This window comes from Vicugna pacos, chromosome 11, assembly GCF_048564905.1.
Source record: "Vicugna pacos chromosome 11, VicPac4, whole genome shotgun sequence".
Lineage (NCBI taxonomy): Eukaryota > Metazoa > Chordata > Mammalia > Artiodactyla > Camelidae > Vicugna > Vicugna pacos.
Window position 1 is genome coordinate 60,990,106 of NC_132997.1, and position 24,520 is coordinate 61,014,625.

At 34.2% G+C, this 24,520-nt stretch overlaps 1 protein-coding gene across 3 annotated transcripts in view; it reads left to right on the forward strand.

Moving 5' to 3' along the window:
- IPMK (inositol polyphosphate multikinase) overlaps positions 1 to 24,520 on the forward strand; it is a 37,099-nt gene that overhangs the window by 2,441 nt on the left and 10,138 nt on the right. The window contains exons 2-4 of one of the 3 annotated variants that reach the window (XM_072971497.1): positions 9,907 to 10,001; positions 14,297 to 14,393; positions 19,140 to 19,312. In XM_072971497.1, the coding sequence (XP_072827598.1) occupies positions 9,907 to 10,001; positions 14,297 to 14,393; positions 19,140 to 19,312 (365 nt within the window). The remainder of the gene's footprint in view (positions 1 to 9,906; positions 10,002 to 14,296; positions 14,394 to 19,139; positions 19,313 to 24,520) is intronic. The other 2 variants (XM_072971499.1, XM_072971498.1) reach the window with 2 other exon arrangements.

Sequence of the window (24,520 nt, forward strand, 5' to 3'; positions counted from 1 at the left end):
TAGGAACTGTCTTTGTATCACCAGTGCACAATACCTCAAACATTTTGCTAGCAACCTAATAAATATTTGTTGAACTTAATTATCAATTATTTACACAGTCTTGCATATATTGTTAGTGAAAGGACACCTGAATGATGATAATCTTCCTTATTTATAAAATGAGTAACAAATGGTCAGTAAATTCAAAGTTCAGGAATTTATTATATCTTTCCTGTCATAAATCACTTGTAAAGTACATTGTGTAGATCATACTTTGCTTTGGCTGTCAGCTGAAATTCTCAGAATAAGCTATCTTAAAGACATTGTGGATGTTTGTTTTTGTTTTGCTTTGTTTTTAATTTTTATTACCATCTTTAGTTAACCAGGGTTTTTAATTTAGTATTGATATTTTGCCTGTTTCCAAAAAGGAGTTGTTGGCTTTATTAGATTAAAAATTAAAAACATGGAACCAATAGCACAAAGGTACTTGAACAGAAAAATAGATCTTATTATATCATTATAGCTAAGTAATAAAAAAAGAGTATGTGATAGCCCTGATATCACAGTTGTATTTCATGTTCTTCAATGAAATCATTTCATCAAAGTATATTTGAATCTTACCTTTAAGAATACAAAGTAATTTGCTTTTTAAAACTATAAAAGCAGTACATGATCTTTTAGGGAAAAAATTCAAAGAATATAGTAGAACCTTTTCCCCTGTTCTTCTCCCAGGGCAATCTCTAACACTGCTAACTTTCAGACCATTGTTTCTGGACATGTACATTACGCATTAATGCAATTCTGATTTTTTTGTACAAATGTGCATGTATATCAATCAGCAACTTTTTGCTTTCATTCTGTATCATGTGGCATATGTGGTATGTGCTTGTAATATCTACTTTGTTCCTTTAAAAAACTTGCATTCTACAGTGGATGTATCAATTTAACTATTCCTCTGGTAATAGAATTTTAGATTTTCACCATTTTCTTGTTATTATAAATAACATTAAACTTTCTTGTACATTATAGTATACTTTGCACCTTATACAACTTTTTCTATAGAAATGTTTCACAAAAGTGCAATTGCTTTCAATTTAAATTCCCAAAGTTCACCAAAGCATACAATCCTTTTTCTGTTTTAATATTTAACATGTACCATTAATTTCTTTCAAAAGTTCTTGAAGTGTTAAACAAATGGTTGAAATCTGGTATTTGTTTCCTGGTCCAACTTAGAATATAGAAATGAGATAGTCTACAGGGAGAAGAAGAATTTTAACGGACAATGTTTTGGGGGGAAACTGACAACTATTTTGGCTTACTCTAGTCTATTATATATCCTCTGAAATTGCCTTAAAATAATTTAAACTTACAGAAAAGTTGCAAGAACAATACAAAGAATTTAACATTTTGCCAAACTTATCTCTGTATATGTATTATGTATTTCTTCTGAACTATTTGAAAGCAGGTTACATATATCATGCCCCTTTTACACAGTAATTCTTTAGTGTGTATTTCCTAAGAATATACTTCAGTGTATATTTCTGTAACCACAGCATGTTTATTAAGTATGGAAAATTTAACTGTGATTTAGTGCTTTAATCTGTTGTCCATATCCTAATTTTGTCAACTGTTCTAATAATGCCTTTTATCATATTAATTTTTTGGCATAGGATCTAGTCCAGTGTCATTTATTGCATTTAATTGTCATGTCTCTCAAAATTCTTTAATTTGTAACAGTTTCTCAGCCTTTTTATATATATATATATATATATATATATATATAATATCATTGTTAAGAGTACAGGCTAGTTATTTTATAAAATATTGTTTAATTTGGATTTCTGATGGATTTTTATAATGAGATGCAGGTGATACATTTCTGGCTTGAACATTATACAGTTATGTTCTTAAGGTATCACATCTGGAGGTCCACAATGTCTGTCTGTCCACTGTTAGTGCTATTAATTTGATCATCTGGTCCAAGTGTGGTCTGGATTCTCCAGTAAATAGTTAATATTTTCCACCTTGCAACTAATGAGCCGTCTGTGGAGAGATACTTTAAAACCATCCAGATAGCAGGGTACTAATCATACTTCACTCCTAGATTTGGCATCTTTTCATGTTTCTTGCCTGAAGCAGTCTTTACTCTGATAGTTGAAAAATTGTGATTTTTCCAATTCTACCACTTCCTCTATAACTTTGCATGGAGTATAATACAAATATAATAAAGTAGTAATTAAAGTATTGAATTACTCTGTTGTATACCTAAAACTAATATTTTAATATTGTGAGTCAACTATACATCAGTAAAAAGGAAAAAAAGAAATAGTCCTCTTACTACTTCCTATGTATGTATGTTCTTTTTATGATCAGATTGGAGTCATGGATCCTTATTTTATAAAGTGTCATAACCCATTATAGAACTTGTTTACTTTGCTATTCAAATTGTCCCATATTTGGCCAGTGGGAGTACTTCCTTCCTTTCTGTCACAAGTTGTTTTTGACTCATATCATGCCTTCCCTTCCTAGCTCTAGAACCAGCCATTTCTCCAAGGAGCCCTGGTTCATTTTTAGAAGAAATGGTATTTAGAAACCAAGATCTGGGTTCAGGTTTGTTCATTGCCACTGGGATGTCATTGCTTCAAGGCCTTTACAGTGGACATAACTAAAAAGTATATGTAAATAGTTTGGAAATCATAATTGCATACTGATACTTCCAATTTTATTTCAGCTTCACAGAGTTCTTTTCCTTTCCTGATTCTAAATTTGTGTTTCCCATCTACCTCAGTGAGAACCTGGCTCCCAGTAATATTATTTTTTTTCTTAATCCTATGATTTTCAGTTTCTATACCCATACTACTGTAGAAAACAAACCTAGGATAAAGAATTCAAGATGAGATTCCCTTATACTGAGGGCGTGTGTGGTTGGAAACTCTTCAGAAGTTATTTGGATTAGGCTTTTGGTTTGGTTTGGTTTGGTTTGGTTATTTTTACTCCCCTTTTGTCGATGGTAGTATTATTCATTTGAACTGCAGATGGGTTTATTTGTTTTGGGTTTAAATTAGGTTCCCTTCTTTCAATGATATACTTTTGAATGCCTATAAAATTAAAATACATCCAAAAGTCAAAACTTTCCAGAAAGGTACATTATCACTGCCTCATTCCTTAGCATCCCTTGTAGGTAAACCAATTTTGTTGTTTTCAGATTTATCCTTTCTGAGTTTCTTGTTGCAGAAATAAGCAGATCTAAGTAAGTTTTTCTTAATTCCCTTTCTTTTGACTCAGAAAGTATTATGCTGTATATATACTGTTTTGCACTTTGCTTTTTAAACTTAAGAGTATATCTTAGAAGTAGTATTGTCAGTTCGTAGAGTGCCTCCACATTCTTTTCTACAGCTTATTTGTACTTTGTTGTGCATATATTTCCCAGTTCTTTCAATCAATTTCCTGCATTTGCTTTTGGACTCTTATTTTCACTGATTTATTTGTTTATCCTAGCAATAATACCTTACTATCTTAATCTAAGCTGCTTTATAAGTCTTGTACTGTAGGCCAAGCATCCCACGTTCTTTTCCAAGATTGTTTTTTGACTATTTCTGACTCTTTGCGTTTCCATCTAGATTTTAAATCAGCTTGTCATTTTTCCCAAGGAACCTGATAAGATTTTGTGTCTGCTTTAAATCTGTAGATAGCTTTGGTGACATTTGATTTCTTCATAATCCTGAGTCTTCCAGTATTTGAACATGGTGTATCTTTCCATTTATTTAGGCCTTTGATAGTTTTCAGTGTAGAGGTCTTACACTAGATTTTCCCTAAGTATTTGATGCTACTGTAAATGGTACTGCCTTTTTAAAGAATTTGTGTGTGTGTGGAAAAATTTCAAACTTAGAAGAAAGTTGCACATATAATACAATGAACGTTACCATTCATCTGGATTTACCTATTATTAATATTTTGCCACACTTACTTTATCATTCTCTGTGTATGTTAGCTATTTTGCAGAACCATTTAAGATAAAATTGCAGACATTGTGACTCCTTTCCTCTAAATAATTGTGTATCCCTTAAAAATAAAAACATTTTCTTAACAAACCATGATAAAATTAGCAAATCCAGAATATTTAATGTTTGGCTTTTGCCATTATTTCTGTAATATCCTTTATAGCAAATTTTCCCCATCTAAGACTACACATTGCATTTTTAGATGACCCTTTAGTTGCCTGTCATTTAGAGCCATTTTTTACTTTTTCTTTATCTTTCATAACTGAAATATTTGAAGAGTAAGGCATATGGCTTTTCAGAATATCCTTTAAGTTTGTCTGGTTATTTCCTCATGATTAGATTCAGATGAATGCATTTTTTCATAAGAATACTAGTTGAATTATGTTTTCTTGAAGCATCATATCATAAAGTGCAGGATCTCAGGTGCATTAATGATGATACAACTTTGATCACCTGGTTAAATGAAGTCTGCCTGATTTTTCCACCGTAAAGTTTTCATTTTTACTATTGTAAGTAAATAATTTGCGAGGAATATTTTGAGACATCAAAGTTTTCACCAAATGTTACAAGCATCCATTTACAATAGTTGAACAACTCACTTATTACTATGTTGGAAAATGCTAATATTCTACTCTCTGATTCCTGTTACACTTGTTAGTTGGCATTCTTCTTTAAGGAATATAGGTTTTGCTTCTCACTTTCTTTCTTTAATTGGTAGGATGGACTAATAGATTTTTTCAAACTTCAATGGATGGATCTTACTCCTTTTTGTTGCTGCTTATTTTGATGCTCGAATTGCCCCAGATTTGGGAAGTGGGAGGTTTGATAATTCTAATATCAGTGTCATCTCTAAAATTGTTGTGTGTTGTATTATCTCTTGATAGTGATTTTCCCCTTGCTTTTTCGTATGACTTCTAATTTTTTATTAAAATCTGGACATTATATTAGGCTTGAAGCAACTGAGGCAAACAGTATTTATGCCTGAAATGAATACGCTTCTTCTGCTAGGCTGTTAATGTTGGGGATTGAACCAGTCTAGTCAGGAGTGGAGCCAAGTTTGAATTTTGTTGTTGTTACAGTTATCTTCTGTATGAACTGAATGTTGTGCCCTCCAAAATACTATACATTGAAACACCAACGCCAATATGATTGTATTTGGAAATAGGGCCTTTATGGAGGTAAGATTAATTAAGGTAATCTTAATTAATTAATTAAGATTAATGAGACCATAAGGGTGTGGCCTGGTCCAATAGGATTAGTGTCTTTACAGAAATAGACCTGAGAGAGCATGCTTTATCTCTCTCCCTGATGCAGGAAAACAGATGTGGGGCGTGAGGAGGGCCATGTCCCAGGTCTCGATTGAGCCCCTGGAACTTGCCCCGCCAAGTGTGGGTCCTTGGCTTTGTGCAGGAAAGAATTCAAGTGCGAGCCACCGTTGAGTAAAGGTAGATTTATTTAGAGAGATGCATACTGCACAGAGTGTAAGGCAAGAGAAAGGCAAAGAAAGAGGTGTGGGAATTGGGTGCTCAGGTTAAAGTAAAAGTAGGTACATGCTCCATAGACAGAGTGTGGGCCGACTCCAAAGAGGAGGGAGCGAAAAGGGCTGCTAGGCGTGGTATTGCCACTTTTTCTGGGCTCAGTAGCTTCAGGAGCCTACAGGTAAGAACATTCCAACTGCCCTGGGGAAGGGGCTGAGATTCCCAGGAATTGGGCCACTGCCCATTCTTTGGCCTTTTGTGGTTAGCCTTGGGGCTGTCATGGCGCCTGCAGGCATGTTATTTGATCTTGCTGTTACAATGAGCATATAATGAAGCTCAAGGTCTACTAGGAGTTAAACCTCTTAATCCTTAAGGCCAACTAGGAGGTGAATCTTCCACCATTTTGGTGTTAAATTGCTGTCATTACTTGAGTGGTTGTGCCCTGTCCCCTTCCCTCCTGTCTCATCTCCACCTTTGGAGGACAAAGTGAAAAGGTGGCTGTCTAGAAGTCAGGAAGACAGCTCTCACCGAGCTGGCTGGTGCCTTAATCTGGGACTTTTATTTCTAGGACTGTGAGAAAATAGGTTTTTGTTGTTTTGAGCCATCTAGTCTATGGTATTTTATTTCAGAAGTCTGAGCAGACCAATATACCTTCAGCGTACTATGGGCTTGAAATTCCTCTTTTGTAATCTTACGTTTAGAGCAGGGCTGATTTGCCAGAGGATTTTTCTCAATATTCCTGTCTAACCTTCTGTTTTAGGCCTTCTTATGTACCCATGCCTCAGAGATGGTTTTTCTCCATGTCCATGCCCCTCCTCCAAGTGTAGACTGCTGTGCTTATTATTTGGTGATTAGTAGGCTGATGCTAGGTATAGTGGTATTGTCTGTTGTTCTGGTCCAGCTTCAACATTAGGTAGACCCTCTGACCCTGAGTCATGGCATGTGACTTTTTCAGTGATCCTGCCCCTTTTTAATGTGGTTATCAAACTCTTTAGCAAGTACTTTATGTAAATTTCTTTTCCCCTCCTCCAGTAATAGGAGACCTCTGGAGTCAGGACCCAGTGTGATTTTCTGTTCTCTTCTTGTCCCCACCCAGCATTAGAGGATTTTTTTTTTTTAACTATTTCCTCATCCACAGTGGATTACCTGTGCCTTGGGGCGCAACTTGATTTACAGTCCTTACCCCAGAAATTTAAGAATTTTGTTCACAGAGGAAAAGGTTCTGGGAGGATCTTTTTTTCCTATAGTAATGTTACCTGAAAAACTGGGCTTACCTCTTGGTGGGTGTCAATCCAAAAGATACAGCCAAGCCAAAGATCTGGAGAAGGATGGGTTTATTACTTGCAGCGGGTAAGGAGAACACCAGGGGTCTTTCCCAAAGCAGTGTCTCCCAGGACAGCAAAACTGGAAAAGTTTTAAGCTAAGCTACATGCATGTTCATGAAGAGGCTTGGGCAGAAGAGAATTCGGTATGGAATTGGGGTAAAGCTTTGATGATTGATTGAAGTCACAGGGTCAGCAAAGGTCAACATCATCTTTCCATCCTTCATGGGTGCTTCAGTTCCTGAAGAATTCAAAGATGAGTGTCAGATTGTTATGTATATTCCTTGAGGAGGAACTAGGACTCTTTTTTTTTATAATTTATTGCTGAACTATTGTTTCTTGACTACTTTTCCTTTGTTCCTACATTCCCTCCCTTTCCTTAAGATCTTTAATTGTTCAAGGACAAGGATTGTGGCCAGGCTTACGTCTCAAAACGACAGGCCAAAAATAACTTACGTCAAGAAAGGCGTGGGTTCTCTTCCTCTGGTGACCCCCTATGCTACTGCTTACAGTAGTGATGTCTGCAGCTTCAAGTTCTGTACCTTTAAGAGTTGCTTTTTCTGTTTTTATTTTCTGTTTGTTTTTGTTTTGTTTTGTTTTGTTTTTGTTTTGCCTTGATGTAGAAGGGGAGGGGGTTGCTGGAAAAGATGCTGCAAGTGTTTGCACTTCTCAGAGTTTTGTGCCATCTCTCTAACCTACATTTGGCCTTTAGCTATCTGTTAAAAAATATTAGCTAAATTATTCTTACTGCCTTGTAAGGTGGCCCAATCTTCTTGCCATGCTCTGTCACAAGCAAGAATGTTCTCTCACCCCGCCTTTAATAGTGGTGTGTGTCTTTCCTTAGGTTACATGTTTGTTGTTTACAATCTCAGTGCTCTGATGGTTTCAAGAAAAGTTATGATTTTGTAGATTATCTAGCTTTTTCTTGTTTTTACATGGAAATGATACTCTTCCAGCTTTCTGTATCCTACATAGAAGTGGAATCCAGAATTTTTTTCTGACCCATTGTCTTGTCTCCTTACCATACTTCAACTATGAATTTGTTAGAATGTGTGATATTATCCTACAGGTTTCTAATGCTTTTTTCTTTTTAGATATTTTTTCTCTCATTACATTAATTTAGATGTTTAGTATTGATCTTCCTTTACGTTCATTCTTAATCCATCAATTGAAATTTTTATTTCGGATGCTGTGTGTTTTCAGCTCTAGAATTTATTTTGGTTCTTTTTTAGACGTTCCATTTCTTTCCTGAAATACCTCATCTATTCAACATTTATATCCATTTTTCTTATAATTTTTATGCATACTTAGAATTGTTTTAACATCTTTCTTTGTTAATACTTGGTCATTTGTGTGTCAGCTTCTATTGGACTATGTTTGATTATCACATTTTCCTGTTTTTGTTGTTGTTATGTCTCATAATTTTTTAAATTGGATTTTAGACATCTTAAAGAACAGTAGGGAGTGAAATGTACTATTATTCCACATAAAGAGTATGAGCCCTTTCCTCTGTGTAGGGCTGATAAATCATATTCCCCCTAGAATTTAGTTAAACTGGTGCTGGACTACAGTCTTAGATTCAATTCATCTGGTTTGGCTCAGCCTTCCAAGATGCTTCCTTTTTTATCTTGACAGTTTTTTAGCTGCAAGGGATTTGGCTGAAGTATAAGATACTATTGGTTTACTTTTAGATCCTGGAATTCACTAACTGGGAGAATGCCTGGGATTACCATCTTCTTCTCCATGGCTACTTGCTCTAAAAACTTAGAGGGGGTGTTTTGCAGAGTGAGTAGTGTGGGAAAATTGCTGGACCAAGCAATCTGTTTCTGTGTTAGGATTGTTGTCAGTAATCCATCCTGCCACTCCTCACTGTTGTCTACAGTCTAGCTGATCTCTGCTTGCCTGCTAAAAATGTATTTGTCTAATGGCATGTTCACCTATATCTAGACTCGGTGCCTGTCCCAAGGTAGGGAAGCTTCATGGTTCTCTTGTCACTTATGAATGCTCCACAACCCTCCCACCCACAAGGTTTCTTTGCATCTACCATTCTTCATCTTCAGAGAAAATGTTTATTACCATAAGAGTAAAGGCCTTTCTTGTTCTCCACCCCAACCTTTACTAACAATTTTTCTTCAGGAATTTTTAACTGTGTAATAGACTATTTCTTGAAGTCCCCAGATCTTTTGACTGCTCACCAACCAGTCTTATCCATATAGATTAATGTTTACCTTCCTTTTATAACAGGGTCTTAAATAACTTGATGACTCTATCTCTTGATAGATACTTTCTGCCTCTGTTGATTAAATTCTGCATTTTTGTTATGATTAAAAATTCCTGACATTTGCCAAAAGAAATAGAAACTTAAGTGGCATATATTATCAAAATTGTAAACAGATTTATTTGAGCTCTTTTGGGTTCTAACTTGCATGATTTTGTGAAATCTCAATATATGAAAATTAATGATTTTAATATTATAAACTTAGGAATGAGTCTTCATGGCATAGGAACAGGGCCAGTGCTAGTCCATGTATGACGACTTTAGAAAAAGGTTTTCCCTTTGAGTGGGTAGATTATAAAAAGGTGCCCCTTCCTGCTCCAGGCTAGTGCGTGATTTCAGCCCCCACTTTTCCTGTTGGCTAGGTGCCCTCATACTATCTGTACAGCTGTACACAGTGCATCTGAATAGGGAAGAATTTTTAGAAGTAGGAAATTCATGTAGGACCATTGTTAACAGGATTTTTTTCCTTTCTGTTTATAAAAGTGGGATCAATTTATGCTACTTACTTTTAACTTGCTTCTTGTTTAACTATAAATTAACATCCCCTGGAAAGTCTACTACTAAAGAATTTCTATAAAAATTTACAGATATGTTCTATTTATTAGAAAATCTCAGGTTATTGGAGATAATAAAATCAAGCTGTTTAGAATTTATGTTCTGGTGCTATGCAATACATAGAACAAGCACTGAAATGTGTTGGTTGAATGTTAAAATTTCTGAAATAAGTAAAAGGAAACTGTTGATTTTATGAAAGTGGTTTATCTGTAACTTTAGGAACAAATTTATCCTGTGATGCAAGATACACCGTTATTAAAGCATTTTAAAATACCCATTTTTATGTTCTATAGGTATACTACAACATCCAGATGGCACAGTTTTAAAACAGTTGCAGCCACCTCCAAGGGGTCCAAGAGAGCTGGAATTCTATAATATGGTAAGTGAGGTAAGATTTGTTTTGTTGTATTCAAGGTGTTTTTCATAGTCTTCTCATGGTGACTTAGTAAGAAAATAGCATGTCCTAGTATACTGTGTATGTGACCAAAACAAAAGCTTCAAGAAAGACAGTGCTTATCTTTACTGATGTAGTCTAGTATTTTCCATTCTACTTCATTTTTTAAAGATCCTTATTCTGATCTACTAAATTGATTTCAGTTAATAGGTTGTGACCTACATTTTGAAAAAAACTTAGCTGAGAGACTACCTCTATTTCTCAGAAACACTGAGTTTAAATAAGTGGTTTTTTGTTTTTTAACTGAAAGATTTCGTAGAGCCTTAAATGTGCTAATGTGTACTGTGGGACTCCAAAGGGAAGGGTAGGGGGAAAGGGAGAAACTTGACATCTAATTGACCATGTTACTAGGAATACTTGTTAGAACATTCAGTATTTGCAACCACCACCTCTATCTAGTTACAAAACATTTTCATCTCACAAAAGAAAACCCTGTCCCATTTGAGCCATGGTGCCTTATTCCTTCCTCTCCTCAATCCCTGCCAACCACCAGTCTGCTTTCTATGGACTTACCTATTCAGGGTATTTCATATAAATGGAGTTTTACAATATGTGACTTTTTGTGTTTAGCCTCTTTTGTTGTTTTAAGGTTCATGTTATGCATTAGTACTTCATTCCTTTTTATGGCTAAGTAATAGTCCATTATGCATACATACCACATTTTATTTATCCATTCACCTATTAATAGACATTTGTGTTATTTCCATCTTTTGGCTTTTGTAGATAGTGCTGTTATGAACATTCATCTATAAATGTTTGAGTACTTGTTTCCAATCCTTTGGGTATTTACCTAGGATTGTAATTGCTGGGTCATAATAATTCTACATTCTACTTACTGAGGAACTGTCAAAGTGTTCCCCAAAGTTGCTGCCCCATTTTACATTTTCATCACTAATGTATGAGGATTCCACATCTTCACCAGCACTTATTAGTTTATTTATTTATTTTTTAGGGACATTCAAGTGAATGAAGTGTTAATCTCATTGTTTTGATTTTCTTTTCTCTAATGGCTAATGGTGTTGTGCATCTTTTTATGTATGTATTGTGTATATTTTCTCTGGAATAATGTCTATTCAGATCCTTTGCTCATTTTTTTATTGGCTTGTCTTTATTTCATGGTGGGAGTTTTTTCCATACTTTAGGTACAAATCCCTCATCAGATATGTGGCTTGTAAATATTTTCTCCCATTCTTTGGGTTATCTTTTCACTGTATTGTTAGTGTCCTCTGAAGTGCAGACTTCAAATTCTGAAGTCTAGTTTGTGTTCTTTCATCACTTGTGCTTTTGGTGTCATATGTAAAATCATGAAGGTTTATGTTTGTTTTCCTCTAAGAATTTTATAACTTTAGCACTTAAATGTAGGTGCAAGTGAAAAAAAAAGTACAAGCCAAATAGTTTGACCAAGATCATTCAAATAGTTAATTATGGCCCCCAGATTTGAACGTATATAGTCTGGCTCTAGAATTTGCTTTTAGAATATACTTACACTGCCTCTTTATTGAGGAAAGTATTTTATATCTACTCTATAAAAGTCTCACACATAATTTGTTGGATTTATACTAGGTGCCTTATTTTTTGTTTCTATTATAAACTTTTAAATTTAGTTTTGCAATGGTTGCTAATATATAAGAATGAAATAGATGTTTGTATAGTGTTCTTATATAAAGTAATCTCTCTGAACTCTTATTAACTCATTTATCTGCGATTCTCTAACAATTCTAATTGTTTTCTCTATAGACAGGTATATCTTCTGTGATTGGAAGTCTTGTTTGTTCCTTTGGAATCCATTTACTTCTGTCAGGGACTTCCAGTTCATTGCTGAATTGTAGCAATGATGGGGGCATCTTCCTCTCATTTAGCAGAAGTGCTTCTAACATTTCCCCATTAAAGTATGACTTTAAAGGTTTTTGAGAAGTACTTCTTCCCAGGTTAAGGAAATTATCTTCTGTGTGAGTCAAGATTCTGTCAAGGAGCAAATGGTACACTCTGTCAGTAATAAGAGGACTGTTTACAAAGGTGTGGTCAGAATTTAAGGCCACCTGCAAGCGATAATGCTATACTATCCCTGGGCCTGAACAGGCAAGGGGAGGGAGTGGTTTCTGGAACTCAAGGAGGCTAACTTTATGAGTAGACATGAACTGATAAGGCTAGAGAAGTACATAACTTAACCTCAACTCTTCTACCCTCCAGTGTCTCTTGGACCAGTGAGAGACAATGGCAAGAGGACAAGGAACCCCCATTGATGCAGTTGGTTCAGATCAGCTTCTTGGGGAAGGGGAAGATATATAATGTTTATTTTTATTTCAAGGAACAATTCAAATACAAATGAGTATTGAATATTTTTCAGTTACCTTTTCTGTATCTATTGAAATGGTCATATGAGTTTCCTCTTCTAATTCCTTAATGTGGTAAATGCTATAATAGATTTCTAATATTACATTACCTTTCATTTTTGCAGTAAAACCTACTTAGACATGTCCTTTTAAATTTGGGTTTTAATAATATGCATTACTGGATTTTGTTTGCTGGTGTTTTATTTAAGATTTTTTTCCAGCTTTGCTTATAAATGAGATTGAACTATTTTCTTCACATACTGTCCTTGTCTAGTTTTGATACCAAATTTCTTTTAGCTTCATAAAATAAGTTGAGGCATTTCTTTTTTTATTTTGTAGAAGAACTTTTATCAGATCAGGATTTTTTTTCTTAAAGGCTTGCTAGAACTTATCTATAAATTGATCAGAGCCACCTATTGTCTCTATCTCTTTTTTCTTTCTTCCTTTCCTCCTTTCCATCCTTTTTTCCTAGGAAGGGATATATTTTTAATCTAGTGATTCAGTTTCTTAAACATCTTGATTTTTCCTTTGTTAATGTGATAGTAAGAAATAGATTATATTTTTACATTATTACCTTCATAGTATTTTGTAAAATGCTATGTGTTTAGAAAGCATTTATTATATTTTATCCTGCATTTCTGGTTAGAAAATTTTTAGGTTATCTTGTTTGGCATGTTGGAGTAAATACCAGTCTTACTACTTTAAAAAAATATTTAAAGAAGAGAAAGTTTACCTTTCTACTCTTCCAGTTCTTTTACCTTTTCATTTATAAATATATCATGGACTTCTTCAGGTAAGTATATGGAGATATACTTCGTTCCTCCATCTTGTTGTTCAGTCATTGTGAACACTGTGTATCCTCGCTGTCATTGTGCCAGGAACAGAGACATGATAAAGTACACCCTGCTCTCAGTTACCTTGGCCCAGAAGTGATTGATATCACTTCTGCTCATATTTCAGTAGGGGAAGCTGGGAAACACAGTGTATCCCATGGATATTTGGTGAGTTTCTGTCATACTTGAGTTTATTCTGTAGAATTATGTTGTATATAACTATTTGACATGAATATGGTTTGACATATATAATTAGAATTCTAGTACTGAGATTTCACAAGCATTTTCACTAGTAAACTTAAATGATTTTGGATAATTAGGTAGATCATATCTGGCAAGAGTTAATGGGATAAGATGTCTTGCAAGTTTTTTTAAAACAAAAAATATTTTCTTTCTCTCCTGGGAAAAAAAATTAAGAATCTAGTTCCAGGATATCTGGACATTTCTAGTATTTTCTAGAATTATTACTGTTTACAAATCAAAGAATTAAATGAGCAATAATTAGACTCACATTGAGTTAAAGGATACTTTTAAGGTAAAATTAGTTTCCTTACAGGTATAAAATAAATATGTGGTAAAGATTTTGTTAAACTCATTTAATGAGGGAACTAGGCAAATGTTAAAAATGGTTCAGAAGAGAAGTCAAAAGAAGCACAAATTTATATGGCTTAAAGGGAAGTTGAAATGAGTGTACCTAAGAACACTAAAATCTCCCCTTCTTTGGGATTGAAGGGAAATCAGTTGCACCTCCTCTGGCCAGAATTTATTTACATGTTTATAGACAAGAATATTTTTGCTTTTGCTAAGAGTTATCTACTACTTTGTTGTAAAACAGTTCAAGGACAGTGAAAGGCTAGAATTAGATAACCAAGAAGAATGCGCTCTGAACAATACATAGTTTTTCATTGGAGACACACAGTAATCTTTTTTTTTTCTTATCCCAAGTTTACTTCCAATTAAAACTTATGCCAGACTCAACAGTTTTTTTTTGAGAAATGTGTAGGGTAATGATAAAGAATTATGAGAAATTAACATGCATATGTTGTATTTCTCTTTGCTTCAGGTTTATGCTGCTGATTGTACCGATGGTGTCCTTTTAGAGCTACGAAAATATTTGCCAAAATATTATGGCATCTGGTCACCTCCCACTGCACCAAATGGTAATCTTTTCCTTAAAATCCATCTTTTAGTCTTAATTCATGAGAGGGGCTTTTTAGAAGGCTTTATATAAAGTTAGGCCTAGTATTATAAAAACAGAATATATGTGTCTTTCTACCATTTCTCTTCTTCATTAAAGAAAAGTTAATACTTTTGACATCTTCAGCTCATGGGATCATGAAAACAGTTATTTTCTTAAATGTTAGTAGAATACTGTGGTTTGCATTAATGTACTTTACATAGTAATAAATTAATGACAATTTATTATTTCTTGACCTTTTTTTTCTCTCTCTCTTTTTATTTGGACATCTTTTCTTATGTGCTCAGGGTAGAGTTTTATATAGCTTTGTGTATTTCTTATAATCCAGAATAATAAGTATAGAAAGTACGGCCAGTTTGCTCAGCAATTTATTATAACTTGAGAGAAACATAAGAATGTGCTGACCAGTGGGAATTTTTTCTTTTAAATCTTAATGACAGTTTTATTGAGATATAATTTACGTATCGCAAAACTCACCCTTTTAAAGTATACAATTCAGTAGTTTTTGGTGTATTCATAGAGTTGTGCAGTCACCATTAGCAAAACTTAGAACATGAATGAACAGTGGGGGTTTTTTTCTTTTCTTTTTAAGATAAAACATTTGTTTATAAGCATGTAAATGCCTAGAACGTGTACCATCAGAAGCCTTTTATTGGTATTTACTTGGAGGAATAAAAAAGTATATCTTCAAGTAGGTTTGAGCAAATTGAGAGCTCTCAAATGTAATCTCCAGCCTAATTGATTGGTAGGTTTCTGAATCTGGTTACTAGTCAAATTTCAGGAAGCATGGACTGAAGTAAGCTGTTCCTTTCCTCCCCCTTTACTTTACATTTGAAGGCTCAGTGTCTCTATTTGTAATTCCTTCTACTTTCAGCTTCTGTTGCTTTCAGAAATGGCTGATGATTGATGTGAAACACAGAAGCAAGGCCTCCTGTTTTTCCATTTAGTTTTTAAGATGAGCAGGGTTCACCACCAGGCCTTTTCTCCTTTTTGGGAGGTTCAGAAATGAAGATGGTGGCCATTACCTAGATACAGTGGGAAAGAGGTTGACGACACTTGGAGCCTGTGTTCTAATGATTTATGTAATCAGTAATATTCATTAAGGGGTCGGAGTAAATCTTCCTTCAGATACCTAGATATCCTCTCCCTTGTCTTTCCTTTCCTTGTCTCATTTTTACTGTTTAGCTACTTGTAGGTCTTTCTATTTTTCCACAGTATTTCAAATAATTTTATTCTTTCTCCTTTGATACTGGGAAATTTTCTGCCTCAGAGTGTCAGGACTATATTCTAGCAGTAGAATTTTTTATGCTTAATGTATTAGAAAGCAACATTAGTATTTAATTTAATTTATATTTAAGTTAATTGTATTTAATTATATATATTTAAATAGAAAATAAATTTAAAATAAAAAAGCTTTTCATTCATAATAACCTCGTATAATCTTAGATATACTATCATCAACAGCATGGAGTATATAAATATTTTGAGCATGCTAACCATGTCATTGGTATAGCCACTGAGAAATGTTACTTAATAGTCTACTTATAACAGCATGAAGTGGTGTATTTTGGAATACCTGGTAGTTATTTTCATGATTCTTACCTCAAAAAATTGAGAAACTATAGAAATTCAATATATACATTCCATAATTAATAAGTAAATAATAGATTTGTTGCTTATGGCCATAGCCCTTTAAATTAAACTATATTTCTAGTCAGTGTGACCTTTTATAAAGAGATCCATGTATTTCTGAAAAATAGATATCCTCTTTATTTACTATACAAATACCAAGACTAAGTTTTACAGAATAGCTTTCTTAGATCTGAGGTTCACAAATGCTAGTCCTTGGATCTCTGGCAGACTAACTTCATCAGAATCTGTTGTATTAAATAGAGCTTTTTCAGAATTAGAAGAAAGTATATCTAGTTATTTAGTTTTAATATTCAGAAACCTATCTTTACTTGCACGTTACATCATATCAAATAGTCATATCATAATTATTTTCCAAACATCATATTAATATAGTTTGATTTGTTTCCTTGGCCTTGGTCAAAATGACCCTAAACTATCCAGACAGAACATTATCTTGTTCTTAGTCTGTCAGATTTTTTGGATGAATTTTAAAACATATTTTCTGTTTACCTAAAAATTGAAAAATACAGCCCCACTCTGTACCCAGAGGGGCTTAGCTGAAAAAGTGTCTTTTATTGTCCATTCTGTGGCATTGCCTTATAAGTGAGGCTCCCCTGTAGTAAAATTCTTTGATCATTTAAGTTACTAAATCTCAAGATTGACCTACTTTGAATTAAGCTCTCTTCTGCTGAAATAATTTGCTAGTAGCATTTTACAGAGAGAATTAGTATTCAGATTTATTTCTAGTGATAATAAACTATAAAAAAAAATAAAGATCTCAGTGCTCAGATCATGCCTCATTTTCCTTTTTACCTCCTTTATTCAAAGTAATTGTGGCAAGCTGCTAGATAGGTAATACAGTATTCTTTCTTTAAAACTTAAAACTCTGCATCTGTAAAGTAAGTTTTGATGTTTTCTTAAAATAAATTAGAAAGAGAAATGAGAATCTCAAATTCTTACTTTTAAAAAAGTTTAAGGCCAGAGAACGAAAACACTGAACCAACTATCAGTGGGCCTTAATTTAAGGCCTGTTAACTGAAGACTAATAATCAAAAGTTTAGCAGTTACTTGGTAACTCCAGTCATATAAAACATATTGAGAATCTAAAAGTAAGGCAAAGAAAAACACATTTGGCTAGTCAAAGTAAATGTCAGATAAAACTAATGATACTCAAGGCCTGTTTACTGAAGAAATGACTCAATTTATTACAGGGTGAGGAAGGCCAAACCAAAGTCCCTCTGGGCAGTACGAAGAGCAAACATTCATTAATTCAGCAAACATTTATTGTATTCCTACTACTGTAAAGAGAGTTTGCATTTGGATTTTTCCCCTTCCCAAGAGAAGGAGGAAGTAGGGATTTTATATTCAGATTTGCAGAGTCTCTACTCTGACTCCTGTCATCTAAACCTTATTACAAAAGACAGTTTATTGTTTGTTTTTAATTACTACCAAACTGGCAAGTAGAAAATAATAACCCTACAGTGAGCTATAGGTGGTGTGATAGCTAGGTTTACTCACTGTCTTTATACTCCTATACATAGCCTCACCTCAGTAAGACTTTTAGGGTTTCTTGAATTATGGAAATTAATGATGATAAATTTGTGAATGCTAATGAGTTACTATAATAGGATCTAATTAGTCTTTTCTGATATTTGAAATAGAAGCCTTGTTACTGAAATTTTTTTTACGGCTATAAGGAGGGGACAGGTCTGTTTCCATCCCTCTTGCTCCCAGTATTTGGAAGTGGCAGGAGAGAATCTGAGGGGACTGTCCTGTGCTGCTTCCTGCCCCACCTTCCCATCCCTCCTGTGGTTATCTTTGAAGCACAGAAGAGGGTGGGTTCCAATTTTTGGATCAAGATATTCCTACCTGTCTCATTACCTTTCAGTGTCAGCAGTTTCATGTCTGTGTCCAGACCTTTTATTTTCTGTTACCCTGTTGAAGATAAGTCTGTTTGTGAGAACCATTAAAAGGTGGCATGCTCCTTCATGTTTGCCGAAGCTGCTCTCCTAGGCTGCAGTTCCTTTTTTGTCACTTGACTACACCTAGTTCTACACAATTATAGTCCTGCCCCCACCCTACACACCCGCTTCCTTTGACTGAGGAATGAGGTTTATTTAAGTAAATGTATTTATTTAAATTTTATTTATTTATTTAAAAGACTAAAACTTTATTACTGTGATAAAAAGGAGATACAATCTCTTATGTCTTTGAGGAAATTTTTTTAGGAGAAATGCTTTTTATTACATTCATAACTGAAAATTACGATCTCATTCAGAACTTTCAGGAGGTTCATTCACCCTGGAAGAGAGGGTAGGGGAGAATTTCTTTTCTTACTTGTTCCCTTCAGTGCACCTGGATTCTTATTTTCAAGCTAAAACCAAGTGTATGATAACATTACACTACAGTGTGTGGTAACTAGCGTGTTTATAATTTTTTACTTGAATCTCCATTTATTATCGTTTTCTGAGGGAAGATGTAAACAGGATGCCACAGATGTTTATGAATAAGCTTTTAAAGAATTTTTTGTGTTCTTAAAAGCAGGATACTTGTTTTTCCTTTAGGGCTTGGAAGACTAGAATGTCTGTTTGTCAGTCACAGTTTAGGTTGATTTATGTTTCTTAGCCTATACCTGTTGTGTCCTCTGTGGGAAGGATTTACTCCTAGCAATAATTTTAGATGAACATTTTAAAGAATTATTAAAATACTAGGGTATCTGTTGAGACATAGATGACATAAATTATATTCAAAGGGGTATTGTTTTCTGGAACAGCTTTTAAAATAATCTCATTGCCTTTTTAATGTCCTTGGAAACCTTGTATTTTATATCTTTTGCTTATGGTTGAGTATTTATTCTACCTCCTTGCAAGGGTTTCTCTGTATTTACACCTGTTAGAAATTTGTTGGTCAGTCTTTTTTTTTTTTCCTTCTGATACAGTAGTAATCATTGTTGACTCTGGATTTGTTTTAACTTTTTTCTCAGTTTTAAGATTTCCTCTTTTTTGTTTTCCCTTGACAGTCACTTGAGTAGTAATATATTTTACTATTACTAATTAAGAATTTTCTTTAATAACAGATTTATATCTAAAACTGGAAGATGTGACCCATAAATTTAATAAGCCCTGTATAATGGATGTAAAGATAGGGCGAAAAAGCTATGATCCTTTTGCTTCATCTGAGAAGATTCAGCAACAGGTCAGCAAGTATCCATTAATGGAAGAGATTGGGTTCTTGGTGCTTGGCATGAGGGTAAGAGTGATTATTAGTATAATACACACATTTCACTTATTTTTAATTTTATTTTTTTTCACATCTCACTTTGTATGTTCTTCCCTTGAAAATTATAGATGTCATATATATTTTTGAATTAGATTATCCATAACTCTCCAGTGTAGGCAGAGATTTTTAGCTCTTTTGTTCACTAGCATAGGGTCAGTGGCTGCAATTATTCGACACTTAGTACTTGATAACAAATAATTAATGAATGTCTGAACCTCAAGACTCTGACTCTGGTAATTTTGTTTTAAAGAAGTTTTAAGTTTACGTGCATAAGTGAATGTGATATTATTTATGAATTTCCAATGAGAAAAGTGCTAAGTTTATATATTCAGTAACTTTTCTATGTATTTAAAACAGAAAAGAGAAATTAAAAATTAGGCCGTTGTTTCAGACTGATTTAAAACTGTTTTTTGTTTGTTCATGTTTCTGTGGATTGGCAGTTTGAGTTGGGCTCAGGTGGACAGTTCTGCTGATGTCATTTAGGGCCCCTCCTGTGGCTGCACCATTCTGATGGCTCAGTGGGGGCTTGATGGTCTAAATGCCCTCACTCCTGTCTGGGAGTTGATGCTGACAGTCGGCTGGGCCTTTTTCCATGTAGTCTCTCATCTTCCATCCAGGAGGCTAGGTGGAGTTTCTTTTTGTGCTATATTCCAGGAACATAAGAGTGAGAGCTACACGGACTCTTGAAATCTAGGTTAGAAGGTCACTTTATGTCACTTCTATGGAATTTTATAGGTCAAAATATATCACAGGGCCAGCCCATATTGATAGGGATGAGAAATAGACTCCACTTCTGATGGTGGGAATAGGGAAGTCAGAATACAAAGGGCAGTGTGCAGAGGGTGTTGAGGCTATCTTTACAAACAATATGTCACAGTTATTGGCGTGTTAAATGTGGAATAAAATCCTCTAAACGTTATATAGGTGTGTGGAGGTAAAATTTGTATGTATAATAAATTATCGTTTATATATAAGCATATGGATAGTTTTGAGATTGATCATGTAAGATGATAGACAGTCTTCCTTTTGAGTTTTAAACAAGAGAATTAATAGAAGCATTATAGATGAATTGTTAATGTGATAATTATAATAGCACAGTTAATTTGGTATTCTGATTGTAAATAAAACCAGAGAAATTGTTGATACAGTTATTTCACTTCAGAAAACTCGATTAAATGTGGGTTTATAGTAAAGGGGGAAAGGATAGTGGAATAATAATTAAATAATAATAATTAAATAATAATTGAAACAAACAAGGAATAAGTATCCCACAGGAATCTGACCATGCAACTATTTAAACCATCACTATTTTCAAATCTCTCACCCTCCCGCTTTCCTTCTCCCTCTTAGCAGATAACTTTGCCTTCTGCTTCAGAAAAAAATAAGCCATATTACAGGATTTCCTTTAATTTCCTGCTAACAGATATGTACATAGCTAACCTACAAGTATTTTCATTTCCTCTTTATTTCTTCCTGTCACGTTGAGGAATTTTCCATCCTCCTGTCTAAGGACAGCCCTTCCGTATGTCCTCTGGATGTCATTCCCTCCCACCTCTTCAGGAGCCATATTCTCTTGTCATCAACTTCTGTCTCTCTTTACTCTTTTCCTTTTTGTTTTAAATGTGTTCACATCACTCTCAATTAAAAAAAAAATCAAAACCGAACTTTATCCTGCTCTGCTCTCCAGCAATGGATTTAACTTGCTTCCCCTTTGCAACCAAACTAGTTATATGTATTTCTGTTGCCTTATTTCCTACTCAGTATACTTCAGCCCTTTCCTGTCTGGCTTTGGCTCCATCATGTCACCAGATTGGCTCCTCACTAAGGTCCCTATTGACATCTCCATGTCACTAAATCCAAATGGCATTTTCATTACTTGTCTTACCTCACTTTGAAAAGCAGCCTTTCACCCTGACTAGGTCCTCCTTGAAATATTTCTTTCTGTGTTCACAACACTATACCCTCTCCTGTTTTTTTCCTGCGAGCTCTTTGCAGTCTTCTCTGCCAGCTCATTTCTGTTTATTCTTTAAATATTGAGGTATCCCGCTTAGTTCTGTTCTTCTGCTTCCCTCTCTGCTCTATTTCTTCCTATGCAGTTTCCTTTGTTCTCATTGGTTCAGTTCCACTTACACTGATAGATCTTCAGCGTCTGGTATTTCTTTATCTCCTAATCTGTATAGCTAACAGCTGATTAGACATTTTACTTGGATAACTTAAAGGCATCTTGGACTAATATATAAAAAACTGATACATATCCCTCTTGCAAAGTAACAACCACAATAATAGCAGCAAGTCTCTATTATTCCCTCTCTCAGTAATTGGCATCATCATACCTCCAGTTTTATGAGGGAGAAACCTTATAGTACCATCTCACTGTGAAGTGCAGTAAAATGAGGTATGCCTGTAAGCACCACATCATCTTGATTCACTCAGTCATTGAGTGCACTTAGGTTGTTTCCATATCTTGGCTTTTGTGAGTAATGCTGCAGTGTATAGGGAGTCCAGGTAGTTCCCTGTGTATTCTATTTTCATTTCCTTGGATATGTACCTGGAAGTAGGATTGCTGGATCATAAGGTATTTCTCTTTTTAAGCTTTCTGAGGAACTTCCATGCTGTTTTCCATAGTGGCTGCACCAGTTTACATTACTACCAGTAGTACTCAAGGATTCCCTTTTCTCCGTAGTCTCACCAACACTTGTAATTTGTTGTCTTTTTGATAATAGCCATTCTAACAGATGTTAAGTGATATCTCATTGTGGTTTTGATTTGCATTTTCCTGATGATTAGTGATGCCGAGCACCTTTTGAAGTTTCTGTTGGCCATTAGGATATCATCTTTAGAAAAATGTTTATTAAGTTCCTCTGCCCATTTTTGAATCAAAAATTTTTCCTATTAAATTGTATGAGTCCTTTATGTATTTTCAGTATTAACCGCTTACCAGATACGTGATTTGCAGGTATGTTCTCAGAACCACATTGTCTTAATTAATGTAGCTTTGGAATAAGTTTTGAAACCAGGAATTGTTGGACTTTCAACTTTGTTCTTCTTTTCCAAGATTGTTTTGACTATTCTGAGTCCCTTAATTTGTTTATTTTTAGGGTTTTTTTTTCAGTGAGGCAGGGAGGTAATTAGCTTTATTTACTTTTTTTTTTTAAAGGAGATGCTGGGGATTGAACCCAGGATCTTTTGCATGCTAAGCATGTGCTCTACTGCTTTGAGTTACACCCTCCCCTCACTTTGAGCTGTGCTCTCCCCTCTGGGTCCCTTAAGCTCCCACATAAATTTTAGGATGAGCCTGTCATTTTCTACAAAGTGTCAGGATTTAATTTTACAATTCTAGAATATTAAAATTGGGAGATATATCTTAAATTTTAATAGCAGTTATGTTAGAATTAATGTTTTTTCAAATAGTTATTTCTTTAGTAGTTGGTAAATTCATTGTACTTTTTAATCACAGTGGATTTATAAACTAATAATAAAGATAAACTTGAATAATTTTAGAATCGATGTTCTAAATTAAAAAAATTTTCCTCCAAGGCAGTCATGCCTTTAAAATTAAAGACATAAGCAAACAAACAAAAAACCCCTTGATATCACTGAATAGACTGAAGTTTACCAAATATATCAGTTTTAAAAATTTTTTGTTATGTTTAACCAGTAGTAAAAGAGGTTTGGTGGGTTAGAAGAACTTGCTAATTGAGGAATTCTTTTAATTTTAAATGACTGTTAGCAATTATACTGTTATTTCCTTGATCACAAGATGGTGTAGATGATAGGACTCACTTTGGTTTAATGACATAATTCATTGAGATAATGTATTACAAAAGAGATAGAAGTAGAATAGGACTTATAAGAGCAAGGGAGTCAAGAGAGAGAGGGGTATAAAAGTGACTTTAGAAAAGTTGGTATTTTGAACTGGCAACAGGGAAAATAATAGGTAGAAGACCAAGGAGAGGCACAGCATATTGTGAAATAGGAGTTTATGTAAGGTGATATTGTGTACTACATATAGGTAGGTGGGGTGTACATTAGCTTAAACTATTAGCCTTGAGAGAAGTTAGTTATCACCAGCTTACTTTGGGAATGACTGCCTTTTGGAAGTGGCATCCTTATGAGTTAACTGTTGTGTACATGGCTGTTTAATTTTCCAGTTTCCTATTGATTCTGAAAACATGTCCTGTGAAACTATAGCAATTTATTACATTTATTAACCACAAGTAATTGAAATACATTTTGTAGAAATTTACCTGAATTTTTTTTAGAACATGTAGTTCAAGATTTAGATGTTCCAGTATATTTTTGGCAAAAACTTAAATTTTTGACGAAGAAATACTTACCCTTAGGAAAGAAGTGATGTTTCTTAATCACTGATTCATAATTACTGGGGGGAAAGATTCTTCTTTTTTGGTCTTTATTGATCAAATTGTCTGAAAATGAGACTCCTTCTTTGTATGTCTTTTTCTCTTTATAATAGTGGGTAACAGTAACCTTTCAGATTTCTCTTCCCCATTAATAGGAGTTGATTTAATAGGAAATGTGTTTTGCTGAAGATACGTGAATTAGTTTGCTCTTGACGTGAGTTCATGTAAAATAAGAAACTCATATGGTGAAATATGATCCAGAAAGTGCTAGGAGCTTTTTTTTTTGCTTGTCATTGTCCTCCTACTTATGTCTCCCAGCTTTCCTCTCCATTAAAAGAAAAAAAATATTAAGTACCTTCTTTTGCTACCTATTTAGATATTTTCAAGGTGGTACTCTAACTTTTGATTTACAATTATCTTTTCCACTGACCATGACTGGGCATTGGATAGAGATGAAAGAAATCCTCAGATGTCTTTCTAGTCCAGCTTTAACTAGTAAAGTTAAGTAGAGGAAGAGGGAATATCAATAGAGTCCCACTGAAATTAACTCAGCTTTAGTCTATATGTGAAATTTAGATATTTCATATGTGAAATTTAATTTAGCTCAGATAATACACACCTGAATAATAGAATGGTGACAATTTTGAGAATCTTCTTTTTCTGGTACATTTTCTAGTTAGTGATTTACATGACTAGGTATTTGACAATTCTTCTAATTTATTTTTTGTATTTAATTTATTGATTATTCATTTTCTCAATTTCATCCTTTTATATTGTAACAAATGACATATCACATTGTGTAAATTTTAGTTGTAAA